The 18,627-nt window shown below is 36.7% G+C and overlaps 1 protein-coding gene across 1 annotated transcript in view; it reads left to right on the top strand.

The window, feature by feature from the left end:
• Positions 1–18,627, top strand: part of LOC149926574 (transcriptional regulator Erg-like) — a 76,167-nt gene that overhangs the window by 14,456 nt on the left and 43,084 nt on the right. The window contains exons 3-4 of the mRNA XM_090157716.1: positions 1,858–2,058; positions 4,043–4,180. Of these exons, the coding sequence (XP_090013842.1) occupies positions 1,858–2,058; positions 4,043–4,180 (339 nt within the window). The remainder of the gene's footprint in view (positions 1–1,857; positions 2,059–4,042; positions 4,181–18,627) is intronic.

The following is an 18,627-nucleotide window of genomic DNA, read 5'->3' as shown; positions in this document are numbered from 1 at the left end:
TTTCAAATTCGAGGTAAAAATGTAATTTCATAAGGAAAACGCCTCCAACATTCATGAGGAGTATAGCAGTCGGATAACTTCGGTTCATTTCCTTTTGATAAAATGGTATGACAGTGCACTGAACCATTTTTACAATGATTTGATGATATACACTACTATTATGATAGATAACTTTGTTAATATCGTCCGATATTACCGCCATATCGGTGCATCCCTAGGTGACAGGCGGAAGAAAACCTAGGCCTTCAAGTATATGTATCGGTAATAAGCTTGGAATTTTATCTACTGTCTCGGGATGAACCCATTTGATTCGGTTGTTGTCGACAGGGATCGTAGGGATCGCGGGGGGTGGCTCAAAGAAGCGAGTCGTCGGATGATGGAAGCGTCTTCCTATTCTTCTTTCTTCCTTAACGAGCTGGGATGGAGTCGAGCAGGGGGGCGGGGAGGACTGAGGAGGAGGATGAGAGGTTGTGACCTCTGTTTGTGGATCACTGGCATCGATTCTCGGGGCATCTCCCGCCAACGTCTCTCCCTCCCTTCTCCGTGACTGCCCCTCAGCTTCCCCGAATCCTCTCTCCCCCGCAGTTCGGATTTTTCTCGGAGGGAAAGAGTATCCTTCTTTTCTTCCCTCGTTGACTCCCCGACTTCCACAATAGAGCCATTGTTCGACGCGCGTCTGCGCATTAAGACACGTTTCTACCCCAAAAATTGGCCAAATAAAAGTTTTTTCTCTCTCTCTCCATCTCCGCGCGATACAGGCACTCTTTACTAGTGAATCTCTCCTTGGCTGCTTGCCATTTTCCCCCCGTACGTGGGTATAGAGTAAAACCAAAGAAACGGGCTCTCCTTTTGTTTTGTCAGTTCTTTGATTAATGAGCTGTGGAGGTCGTTTTGATAAGCTTGTTTGCAGTTTGTCATTAAATAAATCTTTGCCGCTTTTCTTTATCCCGTTTTCCCATTAAGTCTAAATTGATTAATTAAGATTTTTTTTTAATGGTTTTATGGTTAAGAAATATTTCTAGCTACTTGCGCGAGATAAATGGTTAAAATATGAAAAGACGATGGAGATAAATGTGCGCAAAAAGTTCATTTTAAAAACATAAATATTAGACCCAAATAGTTTGGGTTGATTACGGTGCAATAACTTGACCGAAACTAGTTGGGTCTAATAATTATTTTTTTTAAATAAACTTTTTGCGCACATTTAACTCCATTGTCCTTTCATTTTTAACCAGTTTTATAGTTGTTATAAACTGTCAAATAAATGATTTTATTATACAGGGTGTTTCAAATTGTTATGCAAAAAGTTTAACGAGTTGTAGGGGATGAGTTGAGAAGTATGCCGGTTTTTCCCCATTTTCCTACGATGAGGGAAAAGAGCGCCAGAGAGCTTCGAAGTGTGTCCTACTAGCACCTGGAAGTAGTCTGCAACAAGCGCAAAACCAAGCAGCAGGGACTTTAAATACTTTTTAAGTTTACTTTTTCACTCTAGTTACCTCGATTTGTTTACAAAGTCCTTTTTTACCTGTCACAAGAACCCAAACCTTGATGTTCGCGTTTTCCCGCTGCTTGGTTTTGCGCTTGTTGCAGCCTACTTCCAGGGGATAGTAGGCCACACTTTGAAGCTCTCTTTTAACTCATCGTAGGAAAATTGGAAAAAACAGGCATACTTCTCAACTCACGATGCAAAATGTTGAAATTGCACTTCAAATGTATATTTACTTATACAAACATTATATTTTCCCAATACAATAATACTATATCTTCTGAAAAATCATACGGATACTTATCTCGTTAGAGATAGTTTATATACTTCGGGTCGTACTCAAATGTGTAAATCGACGAATCCATTCACAGATCCAACGCTTTGGAACACGGAGCACGTGAAACAGTGGCTAGACTGGGCTGTCCGGGAGTACAGCCTTCAAGACGTGGACCCCAGTCGGTTCCCATACGTCGGCCGGGAACTTTGTCAGCTCAACAAGGACGACTTCAGCCGAATTACCAACCCGTACAACAGCGAAGTTCTCTACGCCCATCTCAACTTCTTAAGACAATGTAGGTCTACCTTTATGCGTTTTATCATATGTAACATAATCATTCATAAGTAGGCCAGAAAAACATTTTATTGAATGAAACCTTGGGTTGAGGGGTAAGACCCTCTGCGAACTTGGTGTACACTGCCGTACCTTTGACAGTGCTAAATGGAACTCACGAACTCTTGAAAATATGTACCTTTAACACTGCTAAATGCACGAACTCGGTGTACAGATTATCTGAGACTGTCTTACCCCTCGCCTTGGGTACGTTCAATAACGCGCATCAAAAACATCGGTGAGTAATCGATGGCATCTAGGAGCAACAAACACAGCACCCCGCACAAGGAGAACGCAACCAGTAAAAATTCGTGGATTTTCTTGCGTACAGTTTTCATTGGTTAGACGCTTTAGCGCCTGCTGCCGTCGGAAGGGGAAAATTCCAAAATTGTCTTCCCCCTCGCCCGTAAAACGCTCAGCGTAAAGGCTCGTCCAATGAAATTTGTACACAACACTGAGTTAGCGTGTTTAAAGGCTAGCTGCGTTCTCCTTGTGTTTGTTGCTCCTAGCTGACATAGAAACCCATTGAACAACACGTCATCGAAAATTGTAGAAGGGAAGACGATATTGCAAACGAGCACAATTTATGGCGACAGACTTAATTCGTGCAAAGATAATATAAATATCGTACCCTCGATTCGAAATAACTGCTTAGCGCGTTTACTCACTTCCTGCCGGAACTCCGAAAAAATTAGATCCGTAGTTACGATGGTAACCAACTATAAGACCACCGCCAACTTTGATGACGTATTGTTGCGCGAACAGCACGTCATCAAAGTTGGCGGTGATAGGACAATGGCAGCGCCCGATGGAGGCCGATTTTTCGGAGGTCACGTGCCGGTAGTGGATATACGCCTCGTTACAAAACTGTCCATCCGAAAGCTCCCAAAAATTCGAATCTAGGGTACGAGGTCTATATTATATTTGCTCAAAGCCAGGCTGAACTGTGATAGGGTACCTACAAATGAAAGACCATTTCATATGAATTTAAGTCAATCAAATATTTGTACCAGCTGTACCAACTAATGGAGGAATTTTGTATTTATTTTTTAATAATCAGAAAAGGAATTATTTGTGAATTTTTTAACAGCAACCACCGATTAGATGGCGCCACTAAGTACTATTTCCACCACTCGGAAAGCGGAAGAAATATCACGCTTCTTCATTGCCCAATAGAAAAGAAGGTGAAAGGAACAGCCTTTCACCGCTTTCCCATTGGTGGAAATAGCTAATTTTCCTTAGTACTTAGTGGCACCATCTAATCGGTGGCTTAAATTTTTAAACGTTCTGCTTATGGCCAGTATTTTTTAAAGCGCAAGTAGAATACAAAGCAGACATAAATAGTCATTTTTTATTTTTATTTTTTTGTTTTGTTTTTTTGTTAAAAACACAGCGGAAAAAAAAAGAAAACAGTAGAAAGGACTGCCAACTTTTATCTTTCTGTATATATATTTTTCTTTTCCTTTTGTTTTTGAGTATCTGTATCAGGGTGTGTATGGTGCGAAGACCTAGTTGTCATGTGCACCAAAATAAAGTTTATTATTTTTGAAAAAAAAAAAGTTCTGCTTATGCAGTGTTCCGAAGTGGTATTTAACGGGTTGTTAATAATATGGTAAATATGGTAAATAACTTTATGGTTTAAAATGCGAAAAGTGGTATATAATGGTAAATTTAAAACTTAAACCTACATTTAAGGAGATAAAACCTTTCCAAAGTTGATATAATCTTTTTTTAAATTATTTTCTTGATTTCACATATTATTTTACAATATAAACCAATATTTACCATTATTTACCAGTGGTATTAACGGTATCCGAAAAAAGTGATATTTTGGAACACCGTGCTTATGAGTGATTATGTTACGTATGGTTTTATCTTGGATGAATAAGGAAGCTACGTTATGCAACCAAGGTTTTATTTGACACCGAGTCCTTGACCACTTTCAGCTTCGGACGCCACCCTACCGCCTTCCAGCAGGGAAAAGACGCAGTTAATCTCTGCCAACTCGCCAGTTCATTCGTCTGCTAGTTCCAAGTATCCGCTAGCCAATCACGAATCGCATCCTCTTCGGCTCACCAAAACAGGTAGGACACGCGATTTTATATTCAATTGTTTTTCAGAATAAAACATTATCCGGCTGGTTTTTCCGGACGGTATTTGTGGGTATAATAATATTTTAAAAGTCTGTGACGTAATGTGTACCTAAAGTCATTCTGCGTTTTCAAAAGGTGGCGCTAATAGTCGAGGGTTACGTTGGGAAGACGCGTTTTGGAGATAATAGCTGTCTTGGAGCTGCCAACATGCCTCTTCGTAAACCTCCGCTGACTATTCAGAAAATAAATAGTGCAGAAATAAATACGTCATAATACTGATTTTCGAAAACTATTTCATTGATACAATATGGTTTATTATTAAATAAATATCACTAGGCATTGTAATATTTACATTTTACATCACTAGAGGGAGTGTTATACGTGGAAGATTTTGAACCTTGATGAGGTGTATGCTTCCGAATTTTAACGCGAAAATTGCTTCCAGTGAAAACTTCCTCAAACCTCCGAATGTATATATCAGCTTTGCCAGGTCCCAAAACTGAAATTATAGTATCAAAACCCAAAACCTAAGGCCGACTTTGAATACTCGCTATACCATGGTAGCACATGATCATAGTTGGCCATACTCACATATATATTTTGTCACCTACTTCCAAGTTCCACGGCCTATTTCATTCCTACAAAACGCTTGATTAGTTGCGTGTCTAAGAAGGTACAAACCAAATACTCCAAGGAGTATAATATTTCCATTTTTAGCCTACTAGGAGTAATATAACAGACTGGAAACTGCGTTCTTAAGTTAACAGAGAGTTACTTTCTAAATGTTTTTTTAATTATCGCACAAATATCGCAAATATCGCAAATATAGTAAAATTATCGCAAAACGCGTACTATATAGTACGCGATTGAAATTATAGTAGAGAGAAAATTGAAAGGTAATATTATCGAAATATAATATAGTTATAGCAGGAAACTATAGAGGTATACACTTGGAATGTCTAAGGTTCCATTGGGACGGTGATAGGAAAGCGCGTCGAGAAAAAGGCGGGGCTTAACTACGTCAAGTGTAAGACGTAACACGACATTTCAAATTCATTGGCTCGAGGTTTGACGCGAAAAGAATGCGTCGTCATGGTAACAAATAGGCGATCTTCCCGCCCAAAAAAAGGCTTATAAAACAATGGATTTAAAAACCTCAATTTGTTATCGCACTTAATATTTTAAAGTAATTATAATGTTCTTCGCGAAAGAAGTGTAGTGATACCTAATTTCGGGTATTTGTATGGTTATAAAAGAGATAATCAGGTAAGCTAATAATATAATAACCATGACTAGGCTTAATGACGAGTTTTCGTCGAATTAGGGTAGCGAGGCGCGAGAGTTTTTATCGTGAGTTTACCCGCTTTAAGACACGCCCATTTCTACGAACTTCATCACGGCCGTAAAAATCTTCCTTAGACATTCCAAGTATATACCTATATAGTTTCCTGGTTATAGTACGGTTGGCAACGCTCGTACGTATTTAATTTTTGCGAGCTAGCTTAATACTTCTCTCGAAAAAGTGAGATTATATACTTCTGATAAGACCTTGGACTATGGACTTCGATTTAACTTGTTTAAATTCGTAATGCACGAAGCGGTTTTGGTCTAAAATGAATTATTCTTAACATGAAGTAATATTTCTTACCGATAACGAAACCCCCAACTTTTACCATTTGTCAAAACTATTTTATTGATAAACGTAAATGGAACTATTTTTAGACGTTTTTATTTGAAATTAATGGGTTTTTGGGATTGATGAAAGCAAAAATAGACACGAGTTTCTCGTAAATTTCCATCAATTTCTGCCGCGTTTGTCACGAATATCCTCCCATCATCCCTGACCCTTGGGATGCGGGAAGCTGAGAGAAGGAGAAAGTTGCGGAGAAGCCGAGGGAAAGGAAAGTCACGACTGTGTCGCCCTCTATCCGATGACAGAATGACTGCTAAACTTATATTTTATATTTATCGTGTATTTAATTTATATATTTTTACAGATGGATAGTGTGAAAAGAGTAAGAATAAAAATAAGCGATAAAAATAAGTGGTTACTTCGATGGAAAAATCGATAGTTGTGGGAATGTAGTTCCTAAATGCAACTATAGGTGGCGATAGTGGTGCATTTGAACGAAAATATAGCTTACCGGCTTAATAATAGATGGCAATAGTGAAGCGTTTAACGACAAATCAAGTCTATAATTTAGCTAGTTGATATAGATGGCGATAGTTGTCCGTATGCATCAGTCTCGATTAGATGTTTTTTTTCTCAATAATGAGGCAAGGAACATTTTTCCAGTGATTGTGTGGGAAAAAATCTTTTTATTTTGTTTGAAAGAACATCCCCATTTTTAACAATCTAATTAAATTAAAACTTAACTACTGACAATAGACTTAGCGTTAACCGATATCGTAATTTAAACAATAGTATACTATTACCCAGTCCCCCCTCCCGAAACGTATGATCGTACGTACAAATCTTTTTATTTTTTACTTTTTTCAATATTGTGCGCTCCCTCTCCCCCGAATCCAAATCCTGGCTTCGCTACTGCAAGCGATTTTTTTAAACGATACGACAAATCGATGGCGATATCGATTTTTTAAAGGATATGACAAATCGATACCTATTTTTTAAACTATATTACAAATCGATGCCGATACCTATTTTTAAACGATACGTCCAATCGATACCTATTTTTTAAACTATATTACAAATCAATGCCGATACCTATTTTCAAACGATACGTCAAATCGATACCTATTTTATAAACTATTATAAATCAATGTCAATACCTATGTTTAAACGATACATCAAATCGATACCTATTTTTTAAACTATATTACAAATCAATGTCAATACCTATTTTTAAACGATACGTCAAATCGATATCGATATCGATTTTTTAAACGATACGTTAAATCGATATAGATACTGATTTTTTTAAAGGATACATTATATCGATATCGATACCGATTCTTTAAAGGATATGACAAATCGATATCGATACCTATTTTCTAAAGGATATGACAAATCGATACCTATTTTTTAAAGGATATGACAGATCGATACCTATTTTTTAAAGGATATGACAGATCGATACCGATTTTTTAAAGGATATATCAAATCGATACCGATTTTTAAAAGGATATGACAAATCGATACCGATTTTTCTTCATTATAAACGTATATCGATCTAACAGACAAAGTTCAAGGTTTTTAACAACAATCAAAGCGTAAAAAATTCCGCCTTTAAGAAAATGTGGTATTAAATAATATATAATGAAATGGAATAAAATCAGCATTCGCAGTTTTTTTCCAATTTCGATCCCATAACGTTTTCTACCAATCACTACTTAGACTAGTCGTTTTAATGAAATAAAATAATTTTAAAGGCATTGAATATAAATGAAAAATCATGGATCCAGTAGATTAAGAAAAATTCAAACGTAAGCAACGTTTCTTCGTTTACATTTATGCAAATTCGTGAATATTGAAGGAACGCCTACAATAATATGTTACGAAACATACGTCGCATGACATATTATGGAAAGAGCGACACAATTGATCTGATTAACATAGAAAAAGCGCATCGTAACACGATGTAGCTCTTCAGAAAATACACGGAGAAATGAGAGGGGTTGGGGCATTTTTTTGGGTGCCATCGTGAAAGAAAGAAAGACGGTTCTCCTGCCCCCCCGCACCCCCCCCCCCGTTATAGGCGAAACCCCCTCAGCGGTCATTGAAGTCAACACGTGCCAGAATAGTGTTCCCAAGTTCGCCCCAATTCCCACGTTATCCAACCATAATACTCGCCTCGGGGGCCCCAGGACCCCCACCGTCTCCCTTCTATAAAACCATTAGTCTACCATACGGGGGACATTCCATAAATGCGATAGTGGTCGCGTTTCGATAATGGCAGGGTTGGACCATTCTGATAATGGTCGTAAACCGGGTTCTCGGTTTCAAAATGATTTTATTTAAATCATGTGATTTAAATCATTTGAAATAAAAAATCATTGATTTAAATCATTTGAAATAAAAAATCATTGATTTAAATCATTTGAAATAAAAAATCATTGATTTAAATCATTTGAAATAAAAAATCATTGATTTAAATCATTTGAAATAAAAAATCATTGATTTAAATCATTTGAAATAAAAAATCATTGATTTAAATCATTTGAAATAAAAAATCATTGATTTAAATCATTTGAAATAAAAAATCATTGATTTAAATCCTTTGGTATAAAAATAATTGATTTAAATCATTTGAAATAAAAAATCATTGATTTAAATCATTTGAAATAAAAAATCATTGATTTAAATCATGTAATTTTTTAAAAACTATTGATTTAAATAATTTGAAATAAAAATCATTGATTTAAATCATTTGAAATAAAAAATCATTGATTTAAATCATTTGAAATAAAAAATCATTGATTTAAATCATTTGAAATAAAAAATCATTGATTTAAATCCTTTGGTATAAAAATAATTGATTTAAATCATTTGGTATAAAAATAATTGATTTAAATCATTTGGTATAAAAATAATTGATTTAAATCATTTGATATAAAAAACCATTGATTTAAATCTGATTGATTTTAATCATATTATTTTTTAATAAATCTTTGATTTGGATCATGTTATTTTCAAAAAAGCAGCGATATAAATTGTGTGATTTCTAAAAAATCATTGATTTGATATAAAATATAATTTATTTAAATCACCTATTATCCTTGAATGTATTTATGGAAATGTTCGAGGGTAGGCGCTATAGCAATGTCAATTTAGAGCAAACTTAAATTTAGTTTATAATTAGTAATTAAATTTAATCACGATAAATTTAAAATTTAGTTTGCGTTACCGCTGAACTCACATTATTAATTAAATTTAAAATGAAGAAAGACCAAAAACGTTCAAAAATCAATAACATCAAAAAATCTATTAAAATCAACAAACCTATTAAAAACAAAAATTTATTAAAATTTAAAAATCTATTAAAATTAAAAAATCTATTAAAATCAAAAAATCTATTAAAATAAAAAATCTATTAAAATAAAAAATCTATTAAAATTAAAAAATCTTTGAAATCAAAAAATCTATTAAAATCAAAAATCTATTATAATCTAAAATCTAACTAAAATAAAAAAATCTAAGTAAATAAAAGATATTAAAATTCAAAAGCTATTAAATTCCGAAAGCTGTTAAAATCAAAAAATCTATTAAAATCAATTTAAATAAAATATTTTTATTTTTTCGATATTAAGAAAAAACCCTGGTTTTCAAATAATAGAAATTGACGAAGGACCCCTGTTGAACCTCCGCGGGGTTTTCTTCAACACCCTTGTTTCGAAAGAGGGGGACCACGCCGTCCTTTTTATTAGGGAGTGGGGCTCTTTTCATGGTCGGCTGACCATAGTGACGTGCGCCACTGGACCATAGGCAAAAACACGTTTTGCATATAGTGAGAGGGGTGGCTTGTATATTACGCGAAAGCCTCGCCACGCGTGATTTTTAGCTTGTTTACTGAATACTGATTGCCATTTTTTGAGCTTCGATAATTTCTCACCTTTCAACCTGTTGTAAATTTATTTTCAATGAAGTTTAAATTAACGACGCATTTTTAATTACCGCGATTATTGGGTGATAACACACCGTAGTGTGTTGCTATTTCAAATACGTGCGCAATTTATTAATTGGTAGAGCTAGGAGTACGATAAACTTGTAATCTGTGTTCTGTACTGATGCGATAAATACAGCAACATTTTTCCGAAAAGGTTGAAATTTTATACAATTTTGTTTTTACTGTATAGAGTTTTGCTAGTTCTGTAACATGCTTTTTAGAACAAATAAAATAAATAATACCTTTATGTGTAAATTGGCATCGTTAAACTATTTGGTTTTGAGCAAAGTAGATGAATAATATCAAAGTGTAGCATATTTTTGCATCAGGAAAATAGGATGTGTTCCTTTAGAATTTAAATTTTAAATTTAATTAACTTCTAAGCAGCTTGGCTAAGATTAAAGTGTAGTATCTTTTCGTAACAGCAAAATAGATGACTTCGTATAGCATTTATTTTTAAATTTAATAAGCTACTAAGTAGCTTGGCTAAGATCAAAGTGTAGGATCTTTTCGTACCAGCAAAATAGATGACTTCGTATTGAATTTATTTTTAAATTTAATAAGGTTCTAAATCACTGGGCTAAGATCAAAGTGTAGTATCTTTTCGCATCAATGAACTCGGTAACTTTTGAGCCGTGATACAGGGAAATTTTAAGGGTCTAGTTGGATACTTATTTCTTATATTATCAACTTCAGATTTTACTAATTCAAACCCCGGGTAAAAACGAAGGAAATTTTGGGATGTGAGGAAAATGATTTTAATTTCGGGATTATTATAATGGAATAGGAGGATCAAATGAACGAAATATCCCATTCGACCGAAAATAACCGGCAACTTTTTCAAAATATGGTTTGGGTTGATTGGGAAATTTTGAGTTAGGTTAGGTTAAAGTAAATGTCGATTTCAATTGAAGACAATTGTGGATTGAAACCCGCGCAATTTGGCTAGATTTGACGGGGAAAAATCGTTCCAATGGGATTCGGTCGAATGGACCGGAGGAGTGAAATGAAGATGGTTTTTTGCGATTTAATCTTCCACGGGCTCAGTTACCAGTGTTCTGGCAATTGGGATGACGGCACACGGTATAATCCGGTCTTTTATAAACTGTAACGCGTGCGCGTGAGACGCGATTTCTGCTAGCTGCCAATTTGGTTCGGGGGTTCGTCGTCGAGGGGCGCCACTGACCGGCGGCAGCCAAGGGAGCAATATGGCTCCCCATCGCTGCCGTGGGATCATTTCCAACCACTCTCTCCTCCTCTTAACCATTTATAATCGGCTGCTCATGAAAAAGCGATCGCTTTAACGCGATTGAGTGGAGCCGCCACTACACCCAGGACGATTTTTTTGTATTCAAATCTGGGGATCAAAAGGAATTGTTGTCCATCCATATTTGTTATAATTCGGTTTCAGTTGTGTCGCTTTTTTATCCCTCCTGGGAACCGGTTTTAACCCTTTTGTTCAAATATTGGAGCTAAATATAGAGATTCTTCAGTAAATGCTTGATATGTTGGGTTTGTGGTAGGATGGATGGACATTTGATCAACCCATGTTAGCCTTCTTTATGACAAATCGTACGCTTATATTTTTAACATTGTTGTTGCATTGTCACTCGCAAACATATTTTGTATAATTTGTATTTAATCAACCGCGTAATTTGTCTGTAGATATAATATTTCTTACTTTTTACAAGTATCAAAAGAAACGCGATATTAATAATATTAATAATATTTATTTCGCAAATAACAACCCATTCATAGCCTATACATTATTCGTTACCAGGAAAATACAAACAATTATGAAATTAATTAAATTTTAAATAAAATTTCAAAAATAAAATTATATTAACACTTGTAAGAATTGAGAATTAATAATTTAGAAGAAGCCTATTAGGAACTCCCAACTCCACTCTTATCTTATCATAAGTAAGATAATTAACATAAGTATTACCACATATTTTATTCACAGGGAACCTAAAATATGTAGGCACTATTTTATGTAGATAAAGTTTAAACTTAAGTTGTGAAAAAAAAATTGGACTAATTTTTGAAAAGGAACATTAAATTTATTATCAAAAACATTCGATTCGTCTCTAGTGGTAATATTTTTTCAAATTTGATTTTTTTGGGTATAATAGAATTGGCTGAATTTGAATTTGACTTACCAATTTAGTAAACAAAACCGTAGAATATTAAACTAGCGAAATGTATGGATTTGCTAGTCCTTCTATTAATTTGTCAATGTGGTGGTATTAAGAATAAAATAAGCAAGGTTATATTAATAATAATGTTAATAATCAGTTACTTGAACAGACAATTTCACGATCCGATTCGATAATTCATCATTATTTTGCCCAAGTAAGCGTTACTGTTGACTTTGAAAGCTTTTTAATTAAATAAGTCGTGATAGGAAATTACATCTGTACACTAGGAATATTGTAACGGCCCTGACAATTTGTATAGTAACGGGCGTGTTTTGCAGCCGCGATTTTCGCTTGCGCCATCGTACGTTAAACCATAAGTGTATAATATTGTTACATAAGTGTGAAACTTTCTACTTTTCACATGCAAAAGTTTGACTGAGAGCTATTCACAACACAAACTGCATTACGGGCTTCGTCGCAGTTTTGCGTCACACGTAGCGTTTGACAGCGCCTCGCTAGGGGGATATTTTCTTCTTGTGAAATATTCTAAAATATTCCCCAAAGTGAAAAACTTATGGAACAATATTATAGACTTATGGTTAAACAAATTAAAATTTAGCTTTCAAGAGGCATTAAAAATAGGTGTAAACTATTCGCGAGTCCGGAAGCACGGCCAACTTTGATCTCGCGCTATAGCGGCCAACCCATTCGTTGAAGTTTCTATGTTAACCTACGAGCAAAGGATATCTGTATGGTTTGAGCGCCCCTAGCGGAATATTAATTTTACAATAGTTGTTGCATTGGAGCCAATATAAAAAACTGTATGAGTGCAGCGCCACGCTCGTTATAGCCTTGCTCACGGAATTTCTGCGATTGGGTTGTCATAATATCACAGAAAGTGAGTAGCCCTAACATATCCCGAGATAAAATTCCTATTACTCTCTAAAGTTCATTTGGATGAGCTCAGCGCTAATTAATTCACCATTAAAGGGGAACGGCTAAGCTTTTCAAAATATGGCCTTATTTCCGTATCAAAAGATTAACAAGACGTTCAATATACTAACACGTACCTTTTTTTTGTCTTGAAGAAAATAGCTTTTGGCCAAAAAAGTTGAAACGAAAAATAACGCCAGGTGTTTGGGTTTGAATTTTCGCCGCCATCTTAGGGGCTGCCGCCAGCGCCAGTAACCCCGTATGAGCGATTTGCGAACTATCCTAACTTTTAAAATCGCGCAATTTAGGCTTAATTCTCTTATAACTGTATTTATGCTTTCAACCATGAATATTTAACTCTAGCATTACACTATGGTCCCCTATCAAGAAGCGAAAGGCGGAGCCTATTTTTGCGTCTTCCCCAGCGACCAATGAAATGACGGGAAGTACGGTCAACACTAGGTGTTTACAATTAACACTTCAATAGGTGCTTCAATAAAACATTTTCAAGGAAATCGCAAAGAAGTAATATTTCCGAGAGCCAGGACCTGCAAGTCTCTGTTTATACATTATAGTGCTTGTTGAAATAATGGTAACTTTTCACCTGTAAATAGAACGTCGTGCTTTTGCGAAGCCTTAATTCGTCAAAATAAAGCTACCTGGATAAAAGGAAACACTTTTTGCATTCTTAGCTTACTCGTATGTGTGGCTTGTGTTCGTTGCCATGGTAACGCGTAATGGGTCCGCCATTGACGTTAAGTCACTAATGGCGGTCACGTTATTATTTCGCGGGATAATGTGGCGTTTTGCCTCGTGATCTGTGACGTCAAATTAATGTCACGGCGGGCGATTCAAGGCAGGACTTAGCTATGACGTATGCTTAGGACGCTACGAGCAAGCACCCAATACCGTACAGGTGAAAAGTTTCCATTATTTCAACCAGCACTATATAAACAGTAACTTGCAGGTCCTGGCTCACAGAAATATTACTTCTTGTCAATTTCCTTGAAGATGTTTTATTGCCCAGCAGTGTTTCCACTCTGCGGTAGAGATTTTCGCCTATTTTAGGGGCAATTTTACCAGTTTTCGCCGGTTCTATAGTCGATTTTCGCCGCCGTTTTCGCCGCAATTTCCCTCCATAGATTTACCTTAATTTTTTTCGTGAGTTTCACTGCATATTTTACTTCTCTTTATTTCCAATCTTAGATTTGGGCAATATTTTTTTATATAAAAAAAAAACATTTTATTTCTTCAAATGTTATACATTTTTTATTGGTATATATAAAAATTGAATTGGCGGGCATAGGGGGCAGAGTAGAGGGACTACAGAGACGACGATTTTTTAGTTTTTCTGAATGAAAATATCGAAAAATATTTTCGCCGCAATTTGCGCCGTTTTCAATGGTTTCCGCCGCTTTTTCGCCAGTTTTAAAATTAATGGTGCCCACCGAGACAGTTTTCGCCGAAAACGCCCTTTTTCGCCGCAAAGTGGAAACACTGTTGCCCAGTGGGCCAGTCAGCACCGTAACCAGGATTTGATTTCAGGGTGGGCACACAATGGAAACAAATAAAAAAAAAATAATTGTACATACAACCATACGGTCCAGGGTGGGCACGGCCCGACCGCCCCCCCTGGTTACGGCCCTGGGGCCAGTACCATGTTGTATTGTTACATAGCGTTGGCGAAATGCCTAGTTAGGGGCATGGCCACCAGGAGACGTCGCATCGCTTAATAACGGATGCAAGGCTTACTCTTTTAGGAATAGACGAACTCTGGTAAACGTTCTTTTAGCGTCATATGGAATATTTCTAATTTACATTGTTTCCCCTTCCAAAAACACTCAATGGATAAAATCATATTAATTTTCGCACAAAGCAAAGTCATTAATATGATTGCCGGCGTCGCCGCTAGGTCGCGCTCTTCGCTTCCAAATTCTTAATTTGTTTTTCGTTGGCCAGTACCTTTACAATGGAGTCCCGTTCCATCTCGCACTCTGGCAGAGACACCACGACGCGCCCCGAAAGCTCCGTAATGAAATTTACGACAAAAGTAGCGGCGTTTGCCTCAACGGACCTTAAGCCTCGGCACGCAATTCTCTCTCTCGCTCTGGTCGCGGGGTTAAAAAAAGAAGACCAAATTGCTGGGGCGAATTATCAGAGAGCGGCGAGGCTAGCTCCCCTCCATTTGTTGGCAATTTCGCGGCGACGAATTTTCTCCTTTTGCAAATTGCGAACTTCGTTTCGCGTCTCCTCTCTTTCGGAGGAGGTATGGCGCTAAGCCTTGGACGCGTTTTTCCTACTTTCGGCTTCCGCAATCGTCCGCTCCTCCCGCGGGAAATTGAGAGATCCCCGCTCGCAACCTGCTCACCGGCGTTCAAACAAACGCGCCTAATAATAAACTCCTAAAAAGCGGCAAAGGCCTCTTTACAAAGTCTGCGCCCGCGCCGAAAACATTTGATTCTCTTTCGGCATTTCGCGTGTGTCCGCCTCCCCCCATTTCCAACCGACAAAAATTGACTTTTCCCCAACTGCCGCCGCTGTAGTCTGTCTAGCTCGCTCCCTTTTCCCGTATTTTACTTTTGAGCGCGGAAACAAGTTTTCAGTGTACCAACATTTTTTCATTATTTCTTTGTCTTCTAGTTCTTCGGAGCCTCTTTTCTTTTTTGACATTCGTGTATTTTATTGAAGCGAAGCGAGCGATATAGAGAGCGAAGCTTTCTTCAAATGGCGAAATGTTTGTTAGGACGTAGGCGTGGTAAAGGTTAACCGATTTAAATGAAATTTTAATCGTAATTAGAGAAACTTAGTCACAATGGAGCCCGAATTTTACTTTTTAATCTGAGATATTTGAGATTAATTTGGTTCATGTCTAAAACAAGCTAATCTATGGGGGGAAAAAATCAGTCAGCGTACGTGGATTGTACAAATAAATTATTGAGGAATTTATGAGAAGCGACTAAATTGGGAAACGTTGCTACGTCTAGTCATGATTATCATAAATTTCGCCAGAGTTTGTGTTTTTAAATTTTAAACATTGTGACTGATTCAATGTCGGATCCTTGGAGACAACTTGGTAAAAAGCATAACGGTTTCAATTAATAGTGTGTGGCCAAGTGATTGCTAGGCCTAATCGGAAGTTTCAGAACGCGAAATCGGTAACACTCTATTTTCTTCGGTGGTAAAATATTGAGAATTATAGTCAATATAATATCAATTATAATAAAAATATTATGTTCTTTCGAACCTTTCCTTTCAATTTGGATTCCAAAATTATATCAAAAATTGATCAGATCCAAATTAAAAATTTATTTTCTAAATGGGTCATATTTGATCCAATTGCAATGTATTAAATTCAACTTTATTCCAATTTGAGAAGAGTTATTTTGATCGAAACAAAATAAATTGAAACTGATTTTGTCTCGATTAGAGTTGGATCCAAATTTGGGTATTGGATCGAGTCATTATCGTCAGTTCTTCACGGTTTACTTTGGGAAAAGTAAATAAAAATGTTATTCCTTTCTGGTAGATTTGGGTTTGCCTTTTAAAATTTCTAAAATTGAATACATTTTAATCGCGTATAAATCGTAATAAATCCCATCTCGGGGTTGCTATTCCAATCGAAATGGATCCATATTCCATTAAAATTCGACGCGTCACGCGGGAAAAAAAATGTATTTCCCGGCATGCACCACCGTTAAAGCTGTTTCTATAAAATATACTTTTGGCAAGAAAGGCCATTTTCAGAACGTAGTCTCGTATTCAGAAACTAGATGTCGCTTTTACGTTGGTAGGCGATAATACGATATTATACGGTCGCGTGTGTAAAGTCGTCCTAAAAGCCAAACCAGCAGATAAGACGTCCGAGCCGTCACGAGATTCTGTAAGCGGAAAAAAAAGACGTGAAACGCGATCTCCCGCGCTGTCTACCCGTCGAGGCGACCCCTGCTGACGAAACCTATAAATAAAAGATGCCTCGGAGCTACGCAGTTTTGAAATCTACACCTTATTTAGCCGTTTTCATCCCAGCTCGACTTATAGGCTAAGTAACGAATAGGAAGAACAGAATGATCCCGTCCCTCCGCTATCATTCCTCCATTTCGGTTAGCGTTATCTGGTAGTATTATGGCGTATACGTATCGACGGAGACTTTACTTACCGCCTTACTATTAAAAGTGGGAAACGGGCTATCAGGTAACCTCTCCTTCGGTCTCTTTAGTGGTAGAGGCAAACCCCGTTTTCTGATATGGAAAACTAAAGACGGTATAAAGGCGTCATTCGCCTCGGGGTGGCTTCCCCGCGCAACGCCGCTGTAATAGAAGAAAGCCTATTTTCATCTTCGCGTTCGGCTTCCCCGCCCAACGCCGGTGTAATAGAAGAAAACCTATTTTCATCTTTGCGTTCGTTCTACCGGCTTTAGCCGTTATTTCTTTAGCGCTTTAAAAATCGATTTGGTGGCGCTTTTCCAGATTACCCGAGTCTTACTTGTGTCTTACCGACTGCTTTGGAACTCTTCTCCGAGATGGCTTCTGCACGAGGATTCTTTGGGGGGATATTTGAAGGGAGCGGAGGGGATCGGGAGAGGATCGATGGCCGATGGGCCGTAACCATGGCGACACTTCCGGTCTTCGCATCTCACACCTCCGCCTCCACCCTTTTCCTTTTGCCCATCTTCGTTTACCGAAATCTTTTCAGAAATTTAATGAAAAATGAAATGAGTTATTAAGCGTGGACGGTTAATCCTAAGTTGGGGACGTAGCTTTGTTGCGCGCAGACTGTTTATCGTACACGTTAATTCTACGCGTTTTTTAATTCGGGCTTAATTTTCCTATTCTTAATTTTATTTCGGGTGGTAGAAATTTAAATAGTTCTTTTAATTTTATAGCAGCCGATTTTTACCTACTATTCTAGAAGACGAAATTTCATAATTATTTTAACGTAACCCAAAAATTACATTTAGCAGATGATAATCTAAAGTCCAATAACTTTTTTTTAATGATTGTCGCAACGCCCTCTGTTGAAACGTAGCCGAATCAGGTGACGTAAAAGCAGCCACGACACTAAGGTGGCTGATAAAGGCGAAGAATCTCCTTCAAAGTTTGTAACATTGGACTTACAAATAGTTTTTCATTATCAAATTTTAACAGCAATGTTCGTCAATATGTAAAATATTTATTATGCCCGATTATTTTTTAACAACTATTTTTTCATTTTCTTCTACACTTCCAACAAGAGGTGATTGCTTTTCGCCTGTTCTCGGACTAAAAGTGTACTCTTTATACCCTAAAACGTATTATTCGCCTGTTCCGGCGATGATAATTACTCAGGCCCATAAACTATTCGCTCGTTCTGGAGTATCATGGCCAGCTAGGTTGGACAAAAGGCACTAGTCACTTCATTTGACTACTAAAATAAATGCACTGACTACTAAAATAATCGAAATCTGGGGGCTCACTAATCAATTCGACTAGTGAAAAATTTATCTAAATATTCATAAATAATGGAAAATATGGCGTATCATAAATTCATAATTCCTCAAACCCGTTTTATTTAAACAAAATGGTGATCGGCCAAAGTCACGTAACTCAAGTGATAATAAATTCCTATTTTAATTCTGACGGGTAAAGCAAAATGTTGGCTGCCCTTGATTTTATTCCCCCATTTTTACCCCCACTAGTCTGTGACTTCTAAAATAAATTAAGATAGGAGGCTCACTAGTCAGGCTGACTACAAAACAAAATAT

The sequence above is a fragment of the Leiobunum rupestre genome, chromosome 9 (assembly GCF_980474605.1).
Source record: "Leiobunum rupestre chromosome 9, qqLeiRupe1.1.hap1, whole genome shotgun sequence".
In the NCBI taxonomy this organism is placed as follows: domain Eukaryota; kingdom Metazoa; phylum Arthropoda; class Arachnida; order Opiliones; family Sclerosomatidae; genus Leiobunum; species Leiobunum rupestre.
This window is presented reverse-complemented; position numbering and strand designations above follow the sequence as displayed.